Below are 25,938 nucleotides of genomic sequence, written 5' to 3' on the forward strand. Positions count from 1 at the left end.
ACATAGTAAGTGCTCAATAAATATTAGTTGTTATCATGTCTAGTGTTTGAAAGCGGAGACCTGCTCCTCCCATCAAGACTCCTTTTATCCTGTAACCTGTTCCAAAGCTGGGGGTTGCAATCAGCTTTCTGATTCAGCTTCGAATAATTTATAAGCAAGTACACCTACAATTTTGTGAGTATGGGAAGTGGGATGGGGAAGAACATATGTTTAATGTCCTTGGCATCTGTATATAGTCCCCTCCACCCTGCCCTTTGAAGTCATCTGCTAAATGCTGCTCATTCTCCACCTACAAATCAAAGATCTTGATGAGTGACCTAAAATCATCTTTATAACTCCATGCAAGCTGCTCCTAGGTGACTTTGAATAAGAACCTGGGTTACTGGTCTCATTCCAATTTCTTGCCTAATGGTTCCTGGAACTCCTAAAATCAATGAACTTCCTCAGTATTTGCACTTAGCCTGTCAGAAAACAGGCCAATTGTGATAAAGTTTGTCTTTCTAGTGATTTTAATCTGTTTTCTTTGCTCTGTCCTCCTTTGTCCCACATGACTACTATGATCTTATAGCTGTTCACATAAAGTAAATGAGATTAGATGCTTGATTATATATTGATTAAGAGTAGGGAATCCGGAACCAACATTTCTGGACTCCAGCCTAAGGACTACCTCAAGCCGACTACTTCCTATGTGATCTTGGACAAATTATTAAACTTTTCTGGCTTCAGTTTCCTCATCTGTAGTATTATGTTCCTCCTAAGGTTCTCACAGGAAATAAGTTGTCTAGAACAGTGCCTGCTATGTGATAAAATTGCATTGTATCTCAGTTATGGCTAAATCTTTAATATTCTAGTTGATAGAAACTTTTATTTCTATCTGGAGGATTTGTATTGGTTATAATACCAATAATATTTTTTTAAAAAACAGTTATCTGGGGCAGAATGATAAATATTAGTGCTGATATTTAGGCTCAGATCATATTGTGATGGAATACAATAGATGTATATGCAGTGGTTTGCAAGTAATTTATCTTTTTTTGGAAATAATTCAGTTTCCCGATCTGTCTAGTAGTAATATAACATACAAAATTCCATTGAAATACCTGTTGATGGAGTCCTATATTTAAGTATATTATAAATCCATTACTCTTGAATTCTCATTTTTGTGTATGAACTTCAAAGGCAAATTAATGAAAACATTTTACACCTAGATATTTTAGGCTCATTACTGACTGTAATGCCTTTCGGGTCACTTTCTTATAACCTCCATCAATTTTAAAATCGCATTTCATTCCTTAGACTTACAGTGGCATTTTAGAAATGTGCCTATCTGTTAAAGTGGTTGTTTTAAGTGTGAGGACTTGGAATGGCAAACATATATACATATACTTAAGTCCCTTTGTCAGATGAAAGAATTATAGGAACATAAGTTGAGACTCCTGGCTGCTATACCTCCAAAGAGTTTGTTTAATATAGCAGCATGGAACTACCTCATCTTTTCCAATTTGTTACCTATTTTTCTTTGTTATCTGTCTCAGTGATGTCTCATCTCCCCAACTGACTGCTACAGGCTAGCAATCTATAACAAAAACTCGGTCTCAATCTCAGATAGAACAAAAAAAGAGAGGCTGCAAGATTAATGGCCCCACCTGTAATTATAAAGTCCTAGCCACAGACATTACAAGACCCTTCACGTTGTACATATGGTGAAAGAAGCTAGGTTAGCCGCACTATAGTGTAGAGACATCGGTCTCTTAGTAAGGAAAATGTTGGGCTATTGGATCTGGGAAGCCTGCTGAGTTTTGAATACTGTTAGGAACTGTGGAGAAAAAAAAAAAACGGTTCTTTTCTGTAAGGAGCTTGTCATAATTTCATCCATTTCAGTTTTCCCATGATAATACCCATTTCTTATTAATTCATAGAAGAGACAGATCTATTCTTAGAGCTGTCAAGTAGAAGGCAGATAAAAACAGAGGCAGCTCTTGAAGACCATGGTACACACATGTAATGGGAACTTCCTTATGCTCATGGCGAAACAGACCAGTACATTGTTTCTCAAGGAATATCTACTCTGACAGTATAAAAATAACAAATGTGGGAATATTTGGGGGATTTTCTTTCCCACTTGCTCAAACATTCTGTGCCTGCCAGTCTGATCTTTCCAGCCCACCAGACCACACTGTCCCTGACATCTGCACACACACACAGTCTTCCTAGAGTGTTGCAATACACGCTAAGGATACATAATAAAAATGGGGCAGGTAATGATTTAACCACAAAGTTGGTTAGAAAAACAATAGGGAGGGGGGCTAAGTTGATCAATGATGTCATAATGGTTCAGTGGGGGAGGAGAGAAGGGTGGAAGCTTTGTGAATGGGAGAAGGCACAAAAGGAGAAAGAGATCTTGGGGGTGGGCTTTGGTGAATGAGACTTCAGGGAGAGTGAGCTACGTGAGGAAAGATTTAGAACTGTGGCCATGCGCAATATTTTGGATCCCATTTAATGCACTCTGAGAGGAGTAAAGTTCTTTTGGTTGCATTTTGGCTGCTGAACCACACTTTTTGAATAGGACACCACTCACAAACGGAACATGCAGATGGCTGCAGCCCTTCAGGGGACCATTGGCACCTCTGGTTAGCAGTCTCACAGATGAGGGTCATGGAGTGGACAGGGGTGCCGTCATCGATGACAGCTAATCCCCTGCAGTATTCCAAAGAATGGCTCCACCCATGGGTTCCTCTCTCTGTTTCTGCTACATACCTGGAAAGATTCTCTGCACCCTTTCCCTCCTTCTAGGTACACTAGCTTGAAATACACACAAGGGTGATATTCTAGTAGCAGAGTGAGATGTCACTGCTTTGGATTAGCAGCCACATTCCTGCTGAGGCTATGGCTTCTCAAACTTTGCCAAGGCATGTGGAAACCTCTAATACCCACAATCCGTGTCTCCCAAGCCTGTCAAAGTCCCTAATGTGTCATGCCCTCTTCTTTGCCTGTTGCTTGACTGTGGTTCTCTACTGATCATCAGAACTCTGTCTGCATACACCCTTCTGTCTCCAGATTACTTGATTTGTCTGCCACATCATTATCTATGACTCCTTGTCATTCTCTTGTATTTTTATATACAATGCTGTTAGGGAGGGAGAAGGAAATTAACATAGATTGAGGCTTATTACATGCTAAGCACTTTACGTATGTTATTCCACTTAGTTACCCCTACTGTGTATAGGAAGCATCATCATCTATGCTTTACTAATGAGGAAGGTCAGTTCTTAGGTTACGTTTTTTGCCCAAGCTCCCACCAATTATAAGTAATGGGAACATGACTACAGATTAAAATTATTTCAAAGCTTGAGTTTTCTGCATTCTACCAGCACAATGAATACTTAGAGAAGTAAATGACAATATTGTAAACTGGTTACATGCTTAACAGTATTTTCAAATATTTTCTCTTCCTTAAACTAAGGCTGCAATGTCCTATTATAATTATAAATCCCAATTTACTAAAATGTGTTTATATTTAATTGGCATTTATTTTAGCCCCATTTACTGCTGCACCTTATTAAACAAGTAATATAATTCAAATGCCACTTAGAAATAACAACAAAAAGTACAAAGAAATTTTGACAAGAAAATATACTGTATAAAAAAGGGCTAATATGATGTAAAGCTACAAGTCTCTGTTTCTACTTTAAGGCTACTTCAGTTTTCTTACCTATAAAATATTATGTAAGTTATAATGTTTGACAAACAATAGTATGTATGTTATAATATTTGAAGGTATGGTGGAAGGAGAGTAGGATATGTAGAACAGTAACATCATAGAGATCATTTTAGCAGATCTTTCCATTCAATGACAAATAGCCTGTCCACATTTATTTCATTCTGCCATAATATATGGTAGGTCACTTCTAACTATCAGCCACTCGTATGATCACATGAGACTGTCAATGTAAGTAATAATGAACAATTATGTGTTCTAAGTAGATTATTATCAAATGTATTTTTGAGTGAAATATATGTAAATCTGGTCATTTTATTTGAATCTGTATGTAGAAACAGCTCTATCCACACTCAACATGCTAATAGAGCAGCTGGTTCCCCTGCGTATGATTTAAGAGGTTTAGAAGAATGATACTCTTACAGGTTTTTCCACCCTACCCTGTCCAGCCTCCTATTCATATGTGAGATTTCTGGGATTATCATTTCTCTTCTAGATTGATTTATGTTTACAGAAGGACTGAAAAAAATGGAAGTGTGCTACATAGGCTCAGGACTTTCAAACCTTTGCAGAATTCCATGTGCCAGATAAACTGGCCAGTCTACTAGCTATTTATCAGTAATCCATCAAAAGTGGTTCCAGAAGAGTCCTCTGGCAGTCATAAATTATCTGTAGGGAGTTGACCCCCTGAGAAAAAGGGTGGATAGAACTATTGCAGACTAAACTTGATATATTTCACACTTTTGTTCAAAATTACTCTTGATTGTGTGAGTATATACGCTATTCTTAGTCCTTCGTCTATAGATTGTTCGATGATTGAATAATATAATGGTGCTTGTAGAAACATTAAGTTTAATGAGGTTGACATTATCTATTTCTTTTTTCAATCCAGGGATTACTGAAAGCATTTCAAAATACTAACTCCTGATTTCATTTATTAATAGATGAAAATTTCCAGTTAGTTTTTTTTTTTAAGTTTGTCTTCCTAGTTAGTGAAAATACCTGCTTATCTTTTTCTGAATACAAAAATGTATAAAAGTTAGTTTCCAATTAATAATTAACTTTCAAATCATAGGCAAGATAAGAAGATTGAATTGAGACTGGGAGGAAATGTAAAGTCAATTTACACACTAAAAGTGTGGGCCTGAATAAATACATGGCAGTAAGACTGTCAGACAAAAACAAGGGAAATATTAGCATCTGATAAAAAAGAAAGAGTAATTCCACATTACATTAACATCTTTAAACCCTACTGATTTGTTGGAATCCTATTTTAATTTCACTATACTATAGGTGGTTTATAATTTTAATTTGAAAAAAGCTATGCATATTTTAGAACTGCTAAGGAGAAAAAATTCAACCCAATGGAAATATATCCGCAAATCAAATAGTAAATACTGGGAAATGAGAGACTACATAATTTTATACTATTTATATCTGCAAGTTTGATTACCAAACATCAGATTAGATCTAACACTTGATGTACAACAGTCCTGCCTTATGTGAGGTGTGTGTGTTCCCAGACCTGGAATGGCTGTCTGAAATGGTGATGAGTACCAACCTCATGTCTATACAGACATACCTATGGTAAAGTTTAATTAATAAATTTGGCACAAGAAAAGGTTAACAACCAGTACTAATATATTATATGTAATATATAAATAATAAATAAATATGACAGAATAATTATATTGTAATAAAATTTTTATTACAAAATCATTTTATTTTATAACAATATAATTGTGATAAATTGAATGTTGTCTCTCTCTCAAATAGCTTATTGTACTATACGCATCCTTCTTTTAATGATGTGAGATAATTCAAAACCTACATAATGAGAATAGTTGAAGTGATTGACATAGGCATTTTGATGTAGCATTAGGTGTTTACTGTGAGAGTTACTTGAACACAAACACTGCAACACTGTGACAGTCAATCTGATAACTGAGTTGGCTACTAAGTTACTATTGAGCAGGTAGTGTATACAGTATTGATAAAGTGGGCAAAGGATAATTCATATCCCAGGAAGGGTGGAACAGGATAGTACAAGATTTTATTATGCTACTCAGACTGGTGTGCAATTTAAAACTTACTAATATTTTCTGTAATTTTCCACTTAATTATTGGACCATGGTTAGGCATGGATAACTAAAACCAAAAAGGTGAAACTGCAGGTAAGGAGGGACAACTGTTTGTTGTCTTAAAGTATGGCCATGATGTTACTAAAGTTTGGAATTATATGTCAAATTGGTATTTCTTATACATGCTTTGTTATCCTGAACCCATCATCATCAGAATCCCTGGCACTGCTTTTCAAAACATGGGTTTGTGAGCCCTGGCTGGGTGGCTCCATTGGTTAGAGGATTGTCCTGATACACCAAGTTGGCAGGACACATCCCCGGTCAGGGCACATACAAGACTCAACCAATGAATGCATCAATGAGTGGAACATTGAATTTCTGTCTCTGTCTCTCTCAAATCAATCAATAAAATAAGATATATGGATTTGTGTACTTTACCCCACACTAGCGAAAAAGCAACTCAAGTGTCTACACTAACTTTCAGGAAACATAACTGAAACCCCCTTATATTCTGCAGGCCACACCATGTCATTTCCGGGCTCAAGAACCTTGGCCAACTTCACAGTGTCTCTGCAGAGTGAACTCCAGCCTGTTTAGGAGACTTTAAAAACCCTCTGTAAGCTCACACTACAGCAGCCATTTCCATTCGAACTGCACAAGGGGCCCTAAACTATTCATCATGGCCCCAAAGAGCTGTTCCCATCCACGCCTCTGTGCCGTTGGTTAGGTTCATCACTCAGTCTGGAGCCGCCCTTCCCTACCGGACAAACTAGACATTCAGGCCCAACTGAAATGCCCATCCTGCTGCAGAGCCTTTTTAAAATCCATGCTCTCCATTTTATGCGTACTTACATTTGGCAAATATTAGGTTTATCATAGTTATTGGCTATTTTTCTGCCTATTTCCTGCACCTTAAAAGCTCCCAGAGGACAGGACACTTACTTATTCCTCTTTTTATCCTCCGGCCAACATAGAGACTGGTTTAGTGTAGACTTTCAATAAACGCTCTACTTCCCTCTTTTGAATTACATGTTCATAAAAAAAGATATTATTCTTTCACTCATTCCCCAGTAAAAGTAGTTTTAAGAGGTCAGCGCTGCCGTAGTTTAAAAGGACTGAAAGAAGAATCCAGAGGCATAACTGCATTGTCTTTAGCTAGAGGCAGTTCGAGGATATAATCTTTTATGGTCACTAGTGACTTCATATTTTGTAACCCTTCAACTGTCCTGGCATATTACTTGCAGAAAGAAGTCCAGAGGTGCAATTAAATCTCATCTCTGTTGTCAGTTCCCCAACAAGCAAAACTCCTATCATGGATTTATGACTGTTATAGGTATCAAAGCGGCTCAGGGACTCTAGTTCCTAAAAAAAGAATGCAAAGCTACATTTTTAGTAACATCTGCTAGACAAGCATGAAAGATGAACTTAGCCATATTTGCTAACTTCTACAATAAATAACGCATTGTCAAAACAGAGGTGATTGCCTGTGAATTAAAATAATGCTGATGTTCAATAAATTCAACATTGATTTTAGAAGATTTCAATGGTTGCACAAGTTACAGAAATATTTGTTTACAATTTTTATTTTATATTTTTTACCATTTTGATTGAGTCAGAATGACCGGAGGGGATATTAATTTAAATAATTTTGCCATCAGTAAGTTGAGTTGGACAAGCAGATTCTTATTCTAAAGTGACATTTTCTCACGGAGTTCTTGTTTTTATTTATTTAAAAACTTATTTATTTTTAGAGAGAAGGGAAGAGAGGGAGAAAGAGAGGGAAACATCAGATCGTGAGGCAGAAACAATGATCAGTTGCCTCTTGTAGGTGCCCTGACAACCGTACCTGCAACCTAGGCCAGTGCCCTGACTTGGGATCGAACAGGTGATCCCAACACCCAACCCGCTGAGCTACACTGGTCAAGCATTCTCACATAGTTTTAATGGAAACAATCATAGTTCAATAGAACAACAATTTTTTTAAAATTGCTAAAAATATAAATAAAATAAAAACAAAAATATCACCATAAACAATAGAAAGAATCAACTTTGGCATAGAAATAGACAGATTTGGATAGCACTGGTCAATCCTAGTGCCCCAAAACATTTCCCCCATTTACAGAGGGTACAATTTGACTGATTCCTCTTTTTGCTGTCCTCATTTTTAAAATATACTACTAGAGAAGTAGTTTATTAGACCAATTCACACTAAAATATTAGTGACATGTATAATCTCTGTCCTCATGAAGTCAGGCCTCTCTAAGTACTGTGTATCTGAGACTAGAGGACAGAAGGAAAGCTCTCAATAAGATTCTGAGCCACAGTTAAAGTATTTTTCTGTTAGAAGACAAACAAGGGGCCCTCCAGAGATCACACTTACCCTCTCCACTGAAATATTCTGGGCTGATTTCATTGCCAATGTCACAGAAACAAATCATTGCGGAAGGAATGTAGCAGACTTGCAGCCACCGGTATTACATCGGAAATGTTCCAGGTCAACCCGGCTTTGCCCTACTCTTGTTTCCTGACCTAGGACTGTTAACATTCAGATTTACTGGCTTCTTTCCTTAAACCCATAGAGAATGAATATTAGGTACAGAGTAGTCAAAGCCGTTTCCTTCAAAATAATGCTAAATTCTAAACTCAATTAGAGTAGTAACTATGTCTGTTTCAGCCTAACTCCAATACTGAACATAGTTCTTAATATATAGACATGGAAGATACTACGGGAGTCTTATGGATAGACAGATGGGAAAAAAGTAAGAAGAAAAAATTCATTGTATTTTTTTTTGTTTTACAATTTTAGATATATAATAACTAAGGAAACCTTTTATCTACCCTCTCATCTTTTAACACTTTGTGCAGCAGAAATGTGGGAAACCAAAAGCTAGAAACAGAATTCAAAAACATAATAAGCATAGTCCATAAAACTACACTACCCGATCGTGTACAAGCATCAAACCAAGTGTGCAGGCATGAAAGTGTGGTAAATGCATTAATTCTAAAATGTCTCCAGTTAGATATTTTGGTCACATATTTTGACATTTACTTAATTGCAAAACCTCAGTGAAAACAGTATTAGCACAAGTGCCATATATCACAGAGTTTGGAAGACAAATACTGAGCCGAATGCCTAGGCACATTCTAAAAGGGTCAAAGCTCTAGAGAAACTGAAATGAAGGACAGGGCAGGAGGAGTGACCACTTACGGAAACACGTTCAATTCATAGTCCTGCAGCACATTTGGGGACATAGCATTCTGAGATGTGATCACTTCCTCTGGGTTGCCAAAAAGGGGTGGAGAGAATATAAATAAGACCGAGCGAAATCACAGAAGAGAAGCAATTGCTGGCTTCTTTTTATAGCACTAATCGGTATTTCTGTTTAAATATGAATGAAAAATGAAAACTACCAAAAAGTCTCATCATGACATGTAAGCAGTGAAGGTGAAATTATTTAAACTTTGTGTGTGTTGTGGAGGTGGGCAGCGTGTCACTTGTTCGCTGTTAGTTGGGCCTTGCCATGATACTTTGTCCAGAACCATAAACAAAATCCAAATTTTATGGTCATAGTCCTTTTCTTTTTGGATATGGAAGTAGCTCTTGGGGTAGTAAATTGAAACTACAAATATAAAATGTACAAATATGTAATTCAATAAAAGGGGAACACTGAAAGTGTTAAAATCTCATTACTAAGTTTTTTTTTGTTTTGTTTTGTTTTGTTTTGTTTTTCCAGCTATAGGTAGTACTCTGGACACAGTGAATACAACTATATATTTTATTAGCCCCAAACACAATTAGTCAAGTTATAGATTAAACGGGAAGTCATCCTCTGCTTCAAACAGTGTCCGCTAACAGATCACTTAGTGGACGATTTAAAGGATTTTAATACATCTAAAGAAATACATTACCATTAGCTGCTTTCTCATAAGAAAGTTTTGACTTAACAAAAGTTTTCACTGCTTCCCATTTTATTTCATAGTCCTTTCTAATTTCCGCTAGTATAAATCCATTTAGATTTATTAGCTTTGTTCGAAAGAACTCCAGTAGGTTTTTAATAATAATTATCATTATCACTGATTAAAGTTATATTGTTCAGGCCAGATGGAGTCCTTTTCCTGTCAGCTAGAATGAGCTTGCATTATGCAGTTATAATGCATTCAAATCTAAATAAACAGATGGCAGAGTGACAGGATATTATATGCTGGTGATGTCAGCAGCAGAGCTTTGCAAACAGAATTGCCTTAAATAAACTCTGTTGTGGCAAGGATCCTGACACTTTTAAGAAGGTGGCTGGAATGGAGCCTCAGTGTTCTGTTAACTGGGAAATAGTACTGTTCGCTTGCAGAAGGTAGACCGTTAGGGGAGTCTGAGGCTCAGCCTGAGAGAGTGTGTCTGCTGAACCTGTTCCTTAATTGAGAAAGCTTTTAACTTAATCTATTTACTAAGTCAGTTGCATGAGGAGAGAGAAAGAGAAAGAGATAAAGAGAGAAAGCTGCCCAGGTATAAGAACTTCCAAGTTAAAGTTAAAAACTCGGTGAAGAAAACATCTGATAGAACTCTATTCCATAATGTTTGCAACGTATTGAAATAAATGTCTTGAAAAGGCATGTAACCATTTGCAATTAATATTAGAAAATTAACAGAGAAGGTTTAATAAGTATGCTATAGCAAAGCTTTCATCTTTAATAGATTTTATCTCTACTTTAAATTCTAAAAATAAGTCTATCCCATACCTTGCACCCACAAAATGTAGAATGAACCTGTGAAATTCAGAAACAAACTTCAAAGAACGTCATTATGCACAATGTCTTTAGCTAATTTTCTCTTGTTGGGCCCCTATGGGAATTTCTCTGTGGGACACTGTATTTGCTGAGGCATATATCCATGGTAGCAGAGCCCTCAAGAGGAAGACGCCACCACAGGAGCTAAAAGCTGCTATTTGAAAATAAAGGTAGCAAAAATAATCATTTTAGAGGAGGATATCAAATAATGGAAATTAAACATTTAGCTGTTTAAATGCTTGACATTTTCACATAAAGATGTCTCACACATTGACCCTATACCCTGAGGGCAAGGAGAGTCTCATGAGAGAGGCAGGCGACTCCAGGTTGGTAGGTGGCAGGTTTAATAAGCAAGGGAACTTATATGCATATACAAAGCTTGTCTTCCATGGCCACAAAATGAGTAGACTTCCACACACTATCACTGGAATCTTAAAGGTTTATACAGAGGCCTTAACTGGGCTCAACCATGTATACAGTCCAGATGGTTTCAACAATTCCTGAAACTCTCATGGTTGCCTCCTTGAAATAGCTGCTTGTTTGAGAATATTAGGATGTGCATTCCAAGGACAGGGGAGAGGGGTCAAGCCTCCAATTGCCCAGGTCGAGCTCAAGGTTTAACTGTTGGTCACATCCTCTTCAGGACTTCCTACAATTAAATATGAACTAAATTAGGTGTGCAGCCTTTTATTCTGATGGTTTGTAATGTGTTTATAAGAACATATTCTTGTTTTCATAGACTTCAATTTAACTCATAAGCTTAACTATTGATTTAATCCTTAATAACTTTTGGTATCTGTAAGCCATGAACTTTAGAAATTATATCAAATAGAATAGATCATAACTATAAAGTTGTTCAGTAATCAAAGTAAAATATATTTAATGTAAATATTTGCTTTTTACCAGCTGGTAAAATTCACAAATTTATTGACTTCCTTTTTTAAAATATAAAATGATGAGAGGAGTTTAACTATGAAGAGATTGTATTTCAGCTTCGTGTGTATTTGACATTTAGGTTCTGTTACTTAAGCAGGTATTTTATGAGCCTATGTTTCTACTGTAATATGACATAAAAATCCTCTTAAAGGAGCAAGAACATTTCCTTTGAGGAGACGCAAAGAGTGAAAGTACGCATGTGTTTTCTCCTCTTCTGCAGGTGGACGTTGCCATAAGTCCTGCACTGGCCGGTGCTGGGGACCCACAGAAAATCATTGCCAGACCTGTGAGTATTCAACTGCTAGAAAGCATAGGCTTGAAATGGTTAAGCAATTCATAATCGATGATATTCAGACCTCTGGTGATCATAAACATGAAAATGAGTTTTTGCTTCCTTGTGGTAAATTTGTTTGTGTCTAAGTAAACTGACTAATTTTATTTCTTTCAAACAAAACATATATAATTCTTTCTTAGATTTCTTTGTCATTTCTAGGTTAATTATATCCACAACAAAGACAGGGTGATACTAACTCTGATTTCAGGGTCTGTAGGTCAGAGGAAGTAGGGAATCTGAATATGGACAAAAGAGTAGTAACTTAACTTCGGGTTAGGTGAATATCTCAGTACTTTTCCAAATAGTTACATCACCATTCATTCATGAGAATAATAAATAGAAGCAAAGGTCACTGGGTATTTATTCTATTCTGTCTAGGCACAGAGCTACAAACTATGTGAATTATGGATATAGATTCACTATAAAATAACAATGTATCTTGCCCTTAATATATATTGTTTCTTGTATTAATCATTAACTATTCATGAGCTATTTATCATTGCTAAGACATTTAAAAATCAACTGTACCTAATAAAATAAAAATTTCTATTTTGTTAGCATTCTTAAAGTCATATGATACTTAAATCAGCATTAAACTTTCAGTAATCTTAAGGATAAATGATTTAAAAAGAAAAAACAAAATGCTCTATATAAACAGTAAAGACTTTCTTCTTTCAAAGGCTGAAATTACGTATAGAAAACAATGTGCTGGCTATTTGAAATGCACAGAAGACATATAAAAATATTATTAAAATTTGAACATACCAATATTAGATATTGTAGAAATTTTTAATACTGTTACTAACAGTATTTGTAATTGTTTGAAATTACATGAAAATTTAGATGTCTAATTTGCCTCAGGTTATTATGTTTGTTAAATTGTTTCAACATAAAATACACAACTAATTACCTTATTGAGAGCCACCAAAGAAAAAAGGTATAGGAAAATACATCACTTCAAAGGTAAATAATTTCTTAAATTTAATGTTTAAAAGTATAGACATTCTCATGTTTCATATTCATAAAATATAAAGGAGTATAAAGTAAAAGGTTTCTTCCTATTTGGGCCCCGCCGTTGTCTCTCAGCCGCCCGTACACAGCAAATGGCATTGCTATTCTTGCGTACTGGTTTTGAGACAATTTATGCACGTGGTTGGAAGTATGTGTTTGTCCCTGCTCATTTTTCACTCAAATGTTAGCATGCTTTCCATACTATAATGCATATGTGCATGGACTTACCTGTGGCATTAATTCCTAGAAGCGTTAATCACAGGGGCAAGGATATATGTAAGAAATTTGACAGAGATTGACAACATGCAGAACTTGTTCTCTATAAAGTTTGTAACAATTTCCTCTGACAGAGCAATGTGTGTAAGTGCTTGTTTCCTTATTCTCTGGGGAAAGCAGTGTATAATATTATCAAACTCTGGGTTTTGACCAAAGGTTGGAAGAAGTACAGTATCTTCAGTGTAGACTTAAATTAACTTATTTAATAGAAACACTGTTTTAGGGCAGCAATGTGTTGACAAGAATTCTAAGCAGTATTCTAAGGTAAGATTAGATTCCTCACTGTAGTGTTTGTAGTTTTAGTAGTACCCTACCAAGGCTCAGCAGAGCCTCACTGCACTCTCACCGCACAAAGGATGATTATTCAGAACAAAATGCTAACAGTGAAGGTTAAGACATCATGTAATGAGTGTCCATTCTGACCCAGGCTAGGCCAATCAGATTCTCTTTCTAGAAAATTTGGACTTGGGATCCTGAGATTCTGGTAGCACTGCCTTAGAAACTTGGCCTTGAAGAGATAGTAAACCTAGTAGAGGTTTCCATTTTGAATCATTGAGTTAATGACAGACAAACAGATAGACAGAGGCTAATGGGAACAAGAGAGAAAGAGAGAGAGAGAGAGAGAAAGAGATAGATAGAGAGAGAGAGAGAGAGAGAGAGAGAGAAACAGTTTTTGTCAGTTAGTACCTGCTAATTCTCCAGCCTTCCTGAGGTCTAGCTGTACTCCATCCTTAGCTCCCTTAAGAAATACATTGCTTTTCTAACACATTAAAATGAGTTTTGTTACTTGCCATGAAGTGGGGATGAGAGGGAGTCTTTACTAAGAAAATCGTCATACCACAGCCTATGTATCAAATCATCAGCCAAGAAGTCATTTAATTCACCTAATTTTCAGCATAGTAATTAAGTTTATTATAATAATATAAAATTGGCTTAATGGTCACTGTGTCTACTCCACAGAATCTATCAAATTTAAATTCAATAAATATGCATGTGATATGTGCAAGTCCAAATTTTAGGATAGTATTCATTCACAGAGATCTGTATAGTTTATGAAACATTTTCATTTTAAAATTTATTTTCATAATATTCTTGTGAGTTAAAGAAGATAGATAACATTAACCTCTTTTTACAACTGGGGAGATGTTAGCTGAGAAAATGCTTCAGGGAGCTGTTAAATTTAAGCAGTTTATACCTGGGACTTCAACCTAATTATCCTAAGTCTAAAGACAATACTCTTTCCTGCATACCACATTGTATAAGAAAACTTAGTGGGCGAAGACATTAGATTCCAAATCAGCCAGATAAAACAAATCCCATTTGTTTCCACTTCCTAGCCTCAGAAAGTGACTTAATCTTTTAAAATCTTGGTTACCATGTATATCAAATAGAAATAATTACACTTACCTCAGAAGCTTGCTCTATGAAAAACAAAGTCAACACAATAATGAAATTGAAATGTGTAAATATTTTTGATATATACTACCAACCTAATACAGAATAGCTAATATTATAACAAACCAAAGGAGATGCTGTTAGAGAATATAGGCCTTCTTATATCTGAATAGATAGATATGGAAGCAAAACTGCTATATCCAGTTCTGCCTCATGAAGGTTACCGACCATAGATGGCTGGGGAAATACAAAGCAAAGGCCCAGGTGAAGTGGAGGCTTCTGAAGTGGAGGCTGGTTGCCCTTGACATTCACTCCTGTTCTCTCTCTCCTCGTTTGAGATACTTGAAAGGTAAATTGCTTATCCATATTTAAAGAGCTCAATATCCTGAGGCAAAATGTATTTTGCAAGTACTCAAAGATGAATGTAATTGTTGTATAACCTAAATTTTACAAATATGGTCATTTTTTTTTTGAGAATTTGCCTTTGTGAGAGATTCCATAGAGATACTAGACCTCCAGAGATACTGTAGAGAAACAGGGTCTATCCAGAAAAAGTCAAGCCATTGTTAATATAACAAGAATGGTTTGTGGGACATTGATGTAACCTGGAGGCCAAAGAGAGTGGGCTGGACTGCACATGTGTGAACATTGATGACTTTACTGTACTAGTCAATGGGGGTAATAGATGCCATTGAGTGAGCATATGTGTGTGGCTGTCGCATTCAAAATGACTGAATGAGTGAAGCAACAAATCTGCATCAAATTTTGCTTTAAGCTTCAACACTCCTCTGCAGAAACTATTCAGATGATTCAGAAGGCTTTTGGGGATGATACAATGCGTGCAGCACAAATAAAAGTGTGGCACAAATACTTTGAAGATGATTGAGAATCAGTTGAAGGTAATCCACGTTCTGGGAGGCCTGCAACAAGCAGGACACCTGAGAATGTTGAATATGTGTGGGCTGCAGTCAACAAAGATCAATGACTGACAGTATGGGAACTACAAGCTGATCTGGGGATTCCAAAAACTACAGTGTCCAAGATTTGGATGCAGGATCTTGACATGAAACTTGTTTTGGCAAAATTTGTTCCACAGTTTCTGCCACCAGAGCAGAAAGAACATTGTGCTTCAGTTGTTAATGACCTTGTTCAAACCTCTACCAATGAACTAGATTTCCTCAATGTGAGAACAGGAGCTGAATGGTGGGTCTAGGTTATGATCTGGAAACAAAGGCCCAGTCGTTCCAATGGAAGTCACCTAGTTCTCCACATCCGAAGAAGGTGCAGCAAAGTCACAGAATACCAAGACCTTGTTAAATATGATTTTTGCTTGGGAAGCTGTTGTCCATTATGAGTATGCCCCTGTAGGCCAAACAGTTAGTAAGGAGTGCTGCCTCAATGTTCTTCATTGGTTGAGAGACACAATGAAAATGGCCACGGCTATGAGCAACTGATGATTGGCAGCTTCATCACAACAACACACATCTGCTCATGCACCATGTCTCCTGCAGAGTTTTTGGCAAAACATCAAATCACCCAGGTGACTTAGCACCCCCTAGAGCCTAGATTTGGCACCCTGTGACTTCTGGCTTTTCCCAAAACTAAAATTACCTTTGAAAGGGAAGAGATCTCAGACCATCAGTCAGATTCAGAAAACTATGACAGCACAGCTGATAACAATTGGGAGAACTGTGTGAGGTCCCAAGGTGCCTACTTTGAAAGGGACTGAGGCATCATTGTCATATGTACAATGTTTCTTGTATCTTGCATATTCTTGAATAAATGTCTATTTTTTCATATAACATACATGATCAAAAAATTTAATGTATAATTTTTCAAGCTTTTTTTAGATTTCTGATGGTCCCTGTGTTAGTTAAAATATATTACTTACCCACATGCCTACTTCAGGTGAACTTATCTCTAAATCCTGATTGAAAATTGGAAAGCATACATTGTGCAAGCTTTTGAAAATATTGTGCTCTGGTTATTGTCCACACAAGAGTACACTTTAAGATTTTAAAGACATAGTCTTATATTCTTCACAAATGATTTCTTTCCTTATCACTGAAATGAATTCACCTTAGTGAGTGCTTCTCTGGGGGAATTCAACTTCATGATTTGCTAAGAATTTCCTTATTTTTTTATGGATAATTATTCCTTAAGACTCTCCATACATTAGGGAAAAAAGATAAAGGTATTTAAAATGCCCACAGCTCAGCTAAGGAAACGGGTGTTAAAAATAGTTTTCATTCACCTCATCATATCAATGCTGACATCTTCAAGAAGTGCTTCCTCCTAAAACAGCAAGTATGCCGGGAATTATCCTCAATAACACTAAATGGTGGTGACAAGTGGAGTAAAGAGAAATGACTCAGGCTCTGGCAGAACTAATCCATGATAATAAATGGCTTGTAGGGGTGAAATGAAGCAAAGAGAGGTGATCAGAGAGAGACATCGTTGAACAGATACAGGGAAACAAAACTGCTGGCAATGACGGTAAGATTATAGGGAGGTCTGCAAGGGGCAGGGGTTGTTTTTAATTTTGTTGTTCAATTATAGCTTAAATTTAATATTATTTTGTATTAGTTTTAAGTGTAAAACATAGTGGTTAGATGTTACCTTACAAAGTGCCCCCCCAATATCTCAATTACCCCCCTGGCACCAAACATAACCAAACCATTGGAATAGTCTGTATTTTCCACAATGTGCCTTACATTCCTATGATGATTCTGTGACCACCAATTTGCACTTTGTAATCCCTTCGCCCTTTTCACCCGGTCCCCAATACCTCTCCTCTGTGGCACCCCTCAGGCTGCTCTCTGTGTCTATGAGACTATTTTTATTTTGTTTGTTTATTTTGCTCTTTAGATTTCACGTATAAGTGAAATCATACGGATGGACCTGCAGGGAAGTATGATGAGTAAAATAGAGAAGAGGGCAGAAGTTTTTAAAAGAAGAAATGAGTCTTTTTTTTCTTAATAAATTTAGTGAAATGGAGGGAGATTGTACATAAATTGACAGCTTACTATAGACAACAACTTATTCTGCATGCCTATAGAAATTTTAGTAAAATTTTCTAAATTTTTAGTTAAACTTAGAAATATTTTGAAACATTTTATGTACTGGTTTGTGTGCTACATTTAGCTTTGATTGCATGTGTAATAATTTAAGTGTGTCTTTCCCCTCTAGCTATTAATAATGTTCAGGCTATGAACTGCAGTACAAGCATCTATTTGTAAATGTTCTTTTAAAATGTAAATTATTTTTCTAAACAAATTCCTAAAGCAAAATCCTTAAACAACCTAAAGAATTTTATAAATACATTATAAAGTATAAATAATATACTTTATAAAGTATATTGTGCTTCTAGAATCTAGCTGAGTGTTCCAATCTTACTGTTTTACTTCATGATTCTAATTTTTTAAAGTGACTTGAATTCATTCTCCTTAAATTCTCTTTGATGTTACAGCATCAGAACCTTATAAAGCTAACAGGAATATTTCTCACATAGTTGCAGTTGATCAACAGAGAATTTATGATTGGACACTGAGAGCTGTGTTGCATGTGGAGCAGTGACTTAAACTTGAAAGTACTTTGAAGCTCAGTGAAATAGTGGCTGCTTTGCTCCACAAGACAGCTTAACCTTAAGGAAATTGATTCAGTAGATTCATGTAGTCACATCGGGGGAGACAAACTTATCTGCTATGTAAAGTCTGAAGCTTATAGAATACTATTTAGCAGGCATACTGGCAAGAATGCCGAGTCTCACTAATCATAAGAACTGAGTTCTGAGGTCCCAGTTCCATAGGTTTAGGTATGAGAGAGACTAAGCTTTAAGAAATAAATAATAATGATTAAAAGAACAAAGTTATCTCTGTCTCTGCAAGATAAATGAAGCGCACTTATCTCATTTGGAGCAGATATCGCCTGCCCTTATTATCTTTGAGCACAGTATCAGGCCAGCTCTCTCCAGTGGTCTGTTATTAGGCAGGGTGGATGTTTTATTTCATACATTCCTTTTGCCTTCCTAGACCTTGTGTCATCTCAGACATTGTTTTTATTGTTTTTTGGAGGGGGGAGAACATATCAAAATATCAGATTTGATTTCCCTAATCTTTGTATACATTTGCCTTAAAGTAGTTACAGTTGTCTTCAACTGCTGGTTATATAACTAAAATATTCTCAGCTGATTACTACTTGATATACTCTTCCCTCTTCTAACTTGCTTTACATATGGTATTTCTTGCTTAGGAACTAACTGAAAAATGTAAGTGCATTTGACAATAGCACATTGCAACTACTGGAGCGAACAGCTGTACTCTGACCATTGAAATGTCTATAAAAGTGATTAAAGCTATTATATTATTTTAACCAAAGGAAAACTTACGGTGGAATGCACCCCTTCCTTCTAGAGTGTTATTTCTTCCTAGTATCTTGAAATCTTTTTTTAATTAAAAATAGAACAGCATTACAATTAATATAAGCAGTGTATTTGCTCTGTTGTATATAATTGTGAATGGAGCATTTTACTATATTAGTGAAGTGGAAACGTGTTCCAAACAGCACTTTATGTTATTTATTGTTTCTACACTGCCATTATAGAACTTACTAGGAAAATTTAGAAATTATATAGATTTTCCTTAACAGTTTATTATACTTATGTACAAATAAAATTACTTTCAGCAGTTGTAATATATTGAAACTTTTAGTTTAATAATGAGGGAAAAATAACTAATAATCAAAACCCTTTGGTGGCCTGGTTTATGGATTCTATTTACTACTAGGGATGATTTATTCTAAAAATGATCTGGAACTTCTTTACTTATTTGAAGAGAATATTAAAATCTAAGAAGGTAACTATATATTTTGGTTTCTCAAATTTTCAGCAAGCAAGTGTAGCAACTCAAAATTAAAATATACTTTTTACCATGAAACTTCCAAAAGTTTCCTGTAATAATAACATCAAAGTGAGAAAGTATAAACATAATAATTAACTAACTATACTCACATAAAATAGTACACATACAAATTGTCTAAAGTGTAATTACATCTACAACCTCAGTAAACTAGTATTGTTTACAAAGAAGGTGCCACTATGGTACATATCCAATCGGAGCAGAAGCAAGCCCGGTGGGGGCCCATGGCGAAAAGAGAAAGAGCTGAGCCAGCAGGCTGGATCAATCAAAATAACCAGGAGCCTTTATTAAAACCAACATCTTTAATTAAAATTCTTATATTTTACTAATAATGTTGCATGTCCATAAGCCTTCTTATTGATTTCAGTTGTTTCCTAATTTCTTGTGTTTTGGATTTGTAGTTTCTGGAGATATTGTAAAATTAATAGAAACACGACAATAGACTGATCACTTGCATACATTTCTAAAAGTATGCCTATCTAAAACATTTCCAAAAGAAGTCCAATAATTTACTTGTGGAAAATAGGGAAAATATTCTTAATATGCTGTTGATACTGCTATAAGTTCATACTATGTGTTGTGATTTGATGACCATTCATGCAGATTTAAAGAATGGTATGATTTTCATTTTAACTATAAGATATATAGTTATTTGAAATGCTCTATAAAATACAGTTTAATGTCGTTCAAGAACCCTTGCTTAATGCCATGCTGAAGGTTCAAGGAGCCTAAAGAAAATGTGTAAAGTTATGCCTGTTCTCTAGAAATGCTTACAGTATGAGACAAAGTTGAGGAATGCTTGAAAAGGTCAAAAGAACACTGACCTGGGAACATCGGTAGACAAGAGATGTAGTTCTAGCTCTCCATTAACTTAATTTCAAGGACCTCAGTTTCCCCAAGTTCCCTTATCAACACAATAAAAATATTGAAATATATACTGCCTGTTCTTGCTTCCTTGCACATTTAAGATGTTTGCATGTGTGAATTCAGTGATTAGCTGCTGATAATATAGATATAGGTGCAGATGTAGATGTAGACATAGACATAGACATTGACATTGACAGACACAGATAGTTTGGGGGATTGTTTCGTGTGTCCCTTTCAGCCTATTGATAGAGATACTCTCCACTAGGAATGCCTGAGGCACCCACCTCAGCCTGTACCCGTTGTGGCCAGCCCTCACAGATAGCTTTTGGACCAGAGCCAACATTGTGGCTGGACTGGCCTTTGTGGTTCTTGTTATGATTGCAAGACTCACTTCAGAAACAACCATCTGGGAACATTGATAAAAACAATGTTTACTATCCCCAGTTCCTGGAAGGTGGGGTGCCTAGAGTTTCACAGGTTCACTCTTTATTGGTGAATTTAAAATATAAGGGTAGGAATTGTTGAGTGGAAATTGAAAAGTGGGGTTACTTAAATGGTCATTCACCTTCGTTACCCATGGCTTTCTAAAAAGAGAACTTTATGGATGAGGGTGGCCGGGTTTCTTATCTAGGTCTTTGAATAAAAATGTGTCATATAGGTGACCATATGTTTATTTTGATGGCTGTCTTTGGAATTAATGCCTTGGCTGGCTTAATCAAAAGTTTAATATCAAACATACTACAGAAATGCAAACTGTGGCCTTTGGTTCAGAGAGATAATCTTATCTAATCAACAAGATTAGAAGGTAAATACTGCACTTTTGAAGGGTTATTGAGAGGATCTGGAGCAGAATAGTCAGAAATATCTGCAAATTTCGTAAGAAAAGTCATATTTTTAAAAGATTCATTCTTATATGCTTGAAGTGTTTGTGGTATAACTCTTTAGGTGGTTCAACTTTAAAATTCTTTTTTTTGTTGTTCAAATACAGTTGTCTCCATTTTATGGCCACCACTTTCCCCTGCCCCACCCACCGCCACCTCCCACCCTCAATCCTTGCCCCCTTTTGCTTTGTCTATGGATCTTTTATACATGTTCCTTGATTTGACCCTTCCCCTTCTTTAGATGTTTCCATTTTAAAATTCTTTATTGTTACTGAGATTGTGGCCTTGGATGTTCACCCTATCTGATCTCAATGTTCTCCTCCGTAGAATCAATAGGTTGAGAATTCAGTCATATATGAGGGTCGATAAAATGCTAAATATAAAATAATCTTATTTCAATGGCTTTTGCCATAAATTTTAAGTGTGTTTGAGTAATATCTTAGTTCTAATTACTCATCACTCATAATTGTGTCGTTACGTGAAATGACTCCAGAACAAGATATTTTTCAAGAGTGTAAAGAAGAGATGTAGATCATTTTAGTTAATCAATATCGTACTTAAAATAGCTTCTGAAATACTCTTTCTCCCACCCCCGCTTCATTTGGTCTTTAAATTGAGACACCTATTGTTTGTGACTCTTAATGTAAGCATATTAATGAAGATATATAGGAGTCAGGAAATTAATTTAAAACCCTACCTTACGATAATTTATGCAACCCAGGATAAGCAAGTCAAATATTTTTTTTAATGTTAACTTCTTCATCTGTAACACTCAAGTAATTAATTTGCTCTGCCAAGTGTATAGGTTATTTCATATTATAGATTTCTTTAAATCCACATAACCCAAGTATGTAGATTTAAATATAGTAATGTATCCCCATCAATGAACACCTTTGCCCCAACCTGAATTTTTCTTTAAAGTGATTACTATATGGTAACAAGTTTGGTTATGTATGTATGTTTATGTATTTACATAAGCATATATAAATAACAGAGATTTTGTTTTATAAAATAAGCACATTATATCCTATCACTTTTATTTCATTACACATTATATTAAAAAAATCCTTTTATTTCATATAGACACCCAATTTATTCTTTAATTAAAAACTGCCCCTGGAGTTTTTCAAGTTACAGATCCTCTGTAATTTACTTAGCCAATACCTTATTAATGGACAATTAGGTTACACTGTATTAGTCTTAATTACAACCAATGAACATTTTAAATACATATTTGTCTATATGTGATCATTTTTCTGTAAGTCAGATTTCTAGAAATAAGAATGTTTTGTCAACGTTAATTTACATACACAAATTTGATAGAGACAAATTATTCCTCAAAATCCTTGTATCAGTTTTGACACACAACAGTAGTTTTGCCCAATGCTTTTCACATCAAAACTAGATATCTTTTTTTTTTTCATTTAAGAATTATATACACAATGACCATATTTCCTTGTTTTAATTCATAGTCCTTGGGTTATGGGTGAGGCTCAACTTTTTTTTACATAATTATTAACCATTTATAAACATTTTTCTTAAACTGTAAATGATGTTATTTGCTCAATTTTTCTACTGCATTTTGCTATTTAAGATTTCTTTACACATAATCTATATAAACTCATATATTATAAATGTTACAAATATTTAAAATGTCACCACAGAGTAGCAGTGTGGAATCCTCTGTGTGCTATACAAATCAAGGTAGTTTCTAACTTATTGTGGGTTAGCCTCTGCTTCTTCTAAAGAAGATTGGATTGTATGGCAATATCATGGCACTCATCTGTCTTTATTTCTATCTTTATCATATATCCAATATACAGGGGCAGGCAAAAGCAGGTTTGCAGGTGTGAGTTTATGAAACACAGAGTTTATTCTTATATTACTATTAATTATCTTATTATTTTTTCATACAAGCATCTGTAAACCTACTTTTGCCCCCCCGGACATGTGTGATGTATATATGTGTGTATGTGTATATGTGTGTGTGTGTGTGTGTGTGTGTATATATATATATATATATATATATATGATTTATTTTCTCTCTATGTATGTGTGTTGCTTTATATTATTGTTAGGAAATATTAATAATGCACAATATCTCTGAAACAGTGATGTTTCCTCATCATTGGTTGTTGTTATGCTTGCTTGTGTGTGACTGTTCTCAAGCGTTTATCAATGTTTTTAATGTGGCAGGTACTATGCTTGAGTTAAAAGATAAAAGGCAAACGCAAAGGGTTTGTGGCTTCAAAATTTCACATTCATGATATAGTCACAGAAGTATTCAATTACAACACAATGGAGTAGGTGCTGTGATAAATGTCTGTGTGACGTGAAGTGACATCACCAAAAAGGCAGTGGGAGGTAGATGAAGGGTAAAGGGTTTTAGGTAAGAGATTTGGTGAAGGGTTAGCAAAGGAGATTTTTATTGAGTTGACCCTTGAAGAATGTATAGACATAAGATAGGAAGAGAACAGGTCCAGAGCATACCATATAAACAACCAGGATAAGAGAGAGGTAATTTAAGAGACAAGCAATAGAATTTTTAATAAGGCTTGGTAACCAACTGACTTGGCTATGAAGAAAAAGAAAGGAGAAATTAGGGATGAATTTCAAGTGTTAAACTGGAGCATTTGAATCAGTAATGAATATAGTCACAGAGACAAGATATAGAAGGAGAGTAGTATTGTGGCTGAATTAAAGATAGATATAAAGGAGCTTAGAGGGGCTCTTAATGAGTCTTAGATAGCCGTCATTCATCCAAGTAAAACTGATCAATAAATCATCAGTTACTAATCAGAAAGTAAAGTGAGAAATTTTGAGGTATCCTGAAAAAGGGTTGATGATAGAAATTTGAGCTATGTAAGAAAACATCTTGTGCAGACGACTCTTATACAACGCTTGGCTCTCTAAAAGTAATGAAGAGCATGAGGAAAAGGGGGAATTTATTTTTAATATTTTAAATATATAGTCTTGAGTATTGGTTCTGAAGTAATATTCAGTAGAGAAGGAGGCTAGTTTTCAGTATCAAAAATTTAAACTTGAACATTAGGGGCAACCTAGAGCTCAGGAAAAACCTAAAACAGGAAAAACAAAAAAACCCAACAACAGCATTCCTTTATCTGAGACAGAAACAAAGTGAATGAGTTTGGATTTTGATGCAAAAACAAAAACATTTGATATCAAGAAGAAGCACAGTAATTTAGCTGAGCATAACTAACTTTCGGTTTTCTAGTGCTGATAAGTGTAGTATTTCTCATTGCATATCAGCATCAAATTGTAGTTTAATTCCCAAACTGATTATAAGACACATGGTCTTCTCTGATGTTAAGAAGCTATAAATTGCTTGGAAAACTCTGAAGGTGTTGTGAGGTCTCTTAGAGATATATTAACATTATTTTGGATTTGTCCATAGACAAGCTAGTTTATTTTAACTTTTGGTTTTGTCATCAGTAAGTTTAGAAATTTAAACTAGATAGCATACATTAGTTCGATAAATATTTATTCACTGCTTACCTTATGTGAGGTTCTATATTTTCCATATTAATATTTTGTGATTATTTCCATCACTGAGTAGACGGGATTCTGTACTAAATAAGAAAGATTATCTTTGTTCCCATCTATTCATATTTTGGATAGGGAATATCCAAAATATGTGTAAAGGTGTCTCCAGCAAGTCTGGATGTAGAGATCTGTGTTCTACTATAATGTGAGGTGATTTTGAAAAGTTGAATGCAATGTTTCCTTATTTCTTGGTTTGTGACAGGTTCATGATATGATGATTTCATTTTTTTGTATCACTTTATCTCTAGCATATCACTTATTCATGTACCTTAAGGTATAACCTTCAAATCTAATGTAAGAAAATATTTTATAAAGCACTATTGTTTTCTCATTTATATTCATACATTTCTTTTATTATCTTGAATCCTATATATACACATCCTATAAAATATATGTAAAAATTATACTCACTTTCAAGAATATTTTTATATTTAATATAAGAAGGCAATTTTATTTTGAATCTTGACTCACCAGTGTTGATGATGTTAATAGCTTATTTATAACAGAGAGTTTCCCTGGTGACCAAGAGTATAGTTTGAAATCTGCTTTAAGGTCTCATTGAATCAGTGACACGTCTTTAAAAATAGATTAAATAAAACTTCATTAAATACATGAGTAAATTAGCTGGTGATGAAGAATAGATTAGACAACATCCCTTTCCTGTTTGATACAGCTAACAATGTTTTCGTGTCATAGCCCATAGGTCATCAGGGGTTTGTCTGGGACAAGGGTCAACCCTGATTAGTAGCTGCCAAATTCTGGGCATACTTTTATTAATTTACTTTGAATGTCACTTTCAATAAGGGCTTTACAGGTGTTTGTCACATTTTTTCAGTTGAACTATAGCAGTTATTGCCCTTGATATCATGCCATTGTTACCTGTGGAAGTGTATACCTCACAGTATGCCCTAGCCAGTTTCTTTAGAGTAACTTTCACCAGACTAATTAGGAATTAGGAATTGTAGAAAATTAGTTACATTTTCTTCAGTGATGTGAAAATGGGTATGACAGTGGTAGTTTGGAAGGCCCAAATACTTTTATCATAATTCTTATTTGCTAAGTTTAGTTGTTTTTTTTTTAATTAAATATATTTTTGAGAGCTTTTATTTCAATGTATTAGACCTTATGTTGCTGGTCAAAATGATTAAGAAATCCTTAGAGTGAAAAATTCCTTCCT

General features: G+C 35.2%; 1 protein-coding gene across 1 annotated transcript in view; it reads left to right on the plus strand.

Annotated features, from left to right (window-relative positions):
• ERBB4 (erb-b2 receptor tyrosine kinase 4) overlaps positions 1–25,938 on the plus strand; it is a 994,125-nt gene that overhangs the window by 669,916 nt on the left and 298,271 nt on the right. The window contains exon 5 of the mRNA XM_054585691.1: positions 11,738–11,803. Coding sequence (XP_054441666.1) covers positions 11,738–11,803 — 66 coding nt within the window. The remainder of the gene's footprint in view (positions 1–11,737; positions 11,804–25,938) is intronic.

The sequence above is a fragment of the Pteronotus mesoamericanus genome, unplaced genomic scaffold (assembly GCF_021234165.1).
Source record: "Pteronotus mesoamericanus isolate MK-2021 breed Mesoamerican mustached bat unplaced genomic scaffold, CSHL_Meso_final contig_90, whole genome shotgun sequence".
NCBI lineage: Eukaryota > Metazoa > Chordata > Mammalia > Chiroptera > Mormoopidae > Pteronotus > Pteronotus mesoamericanus.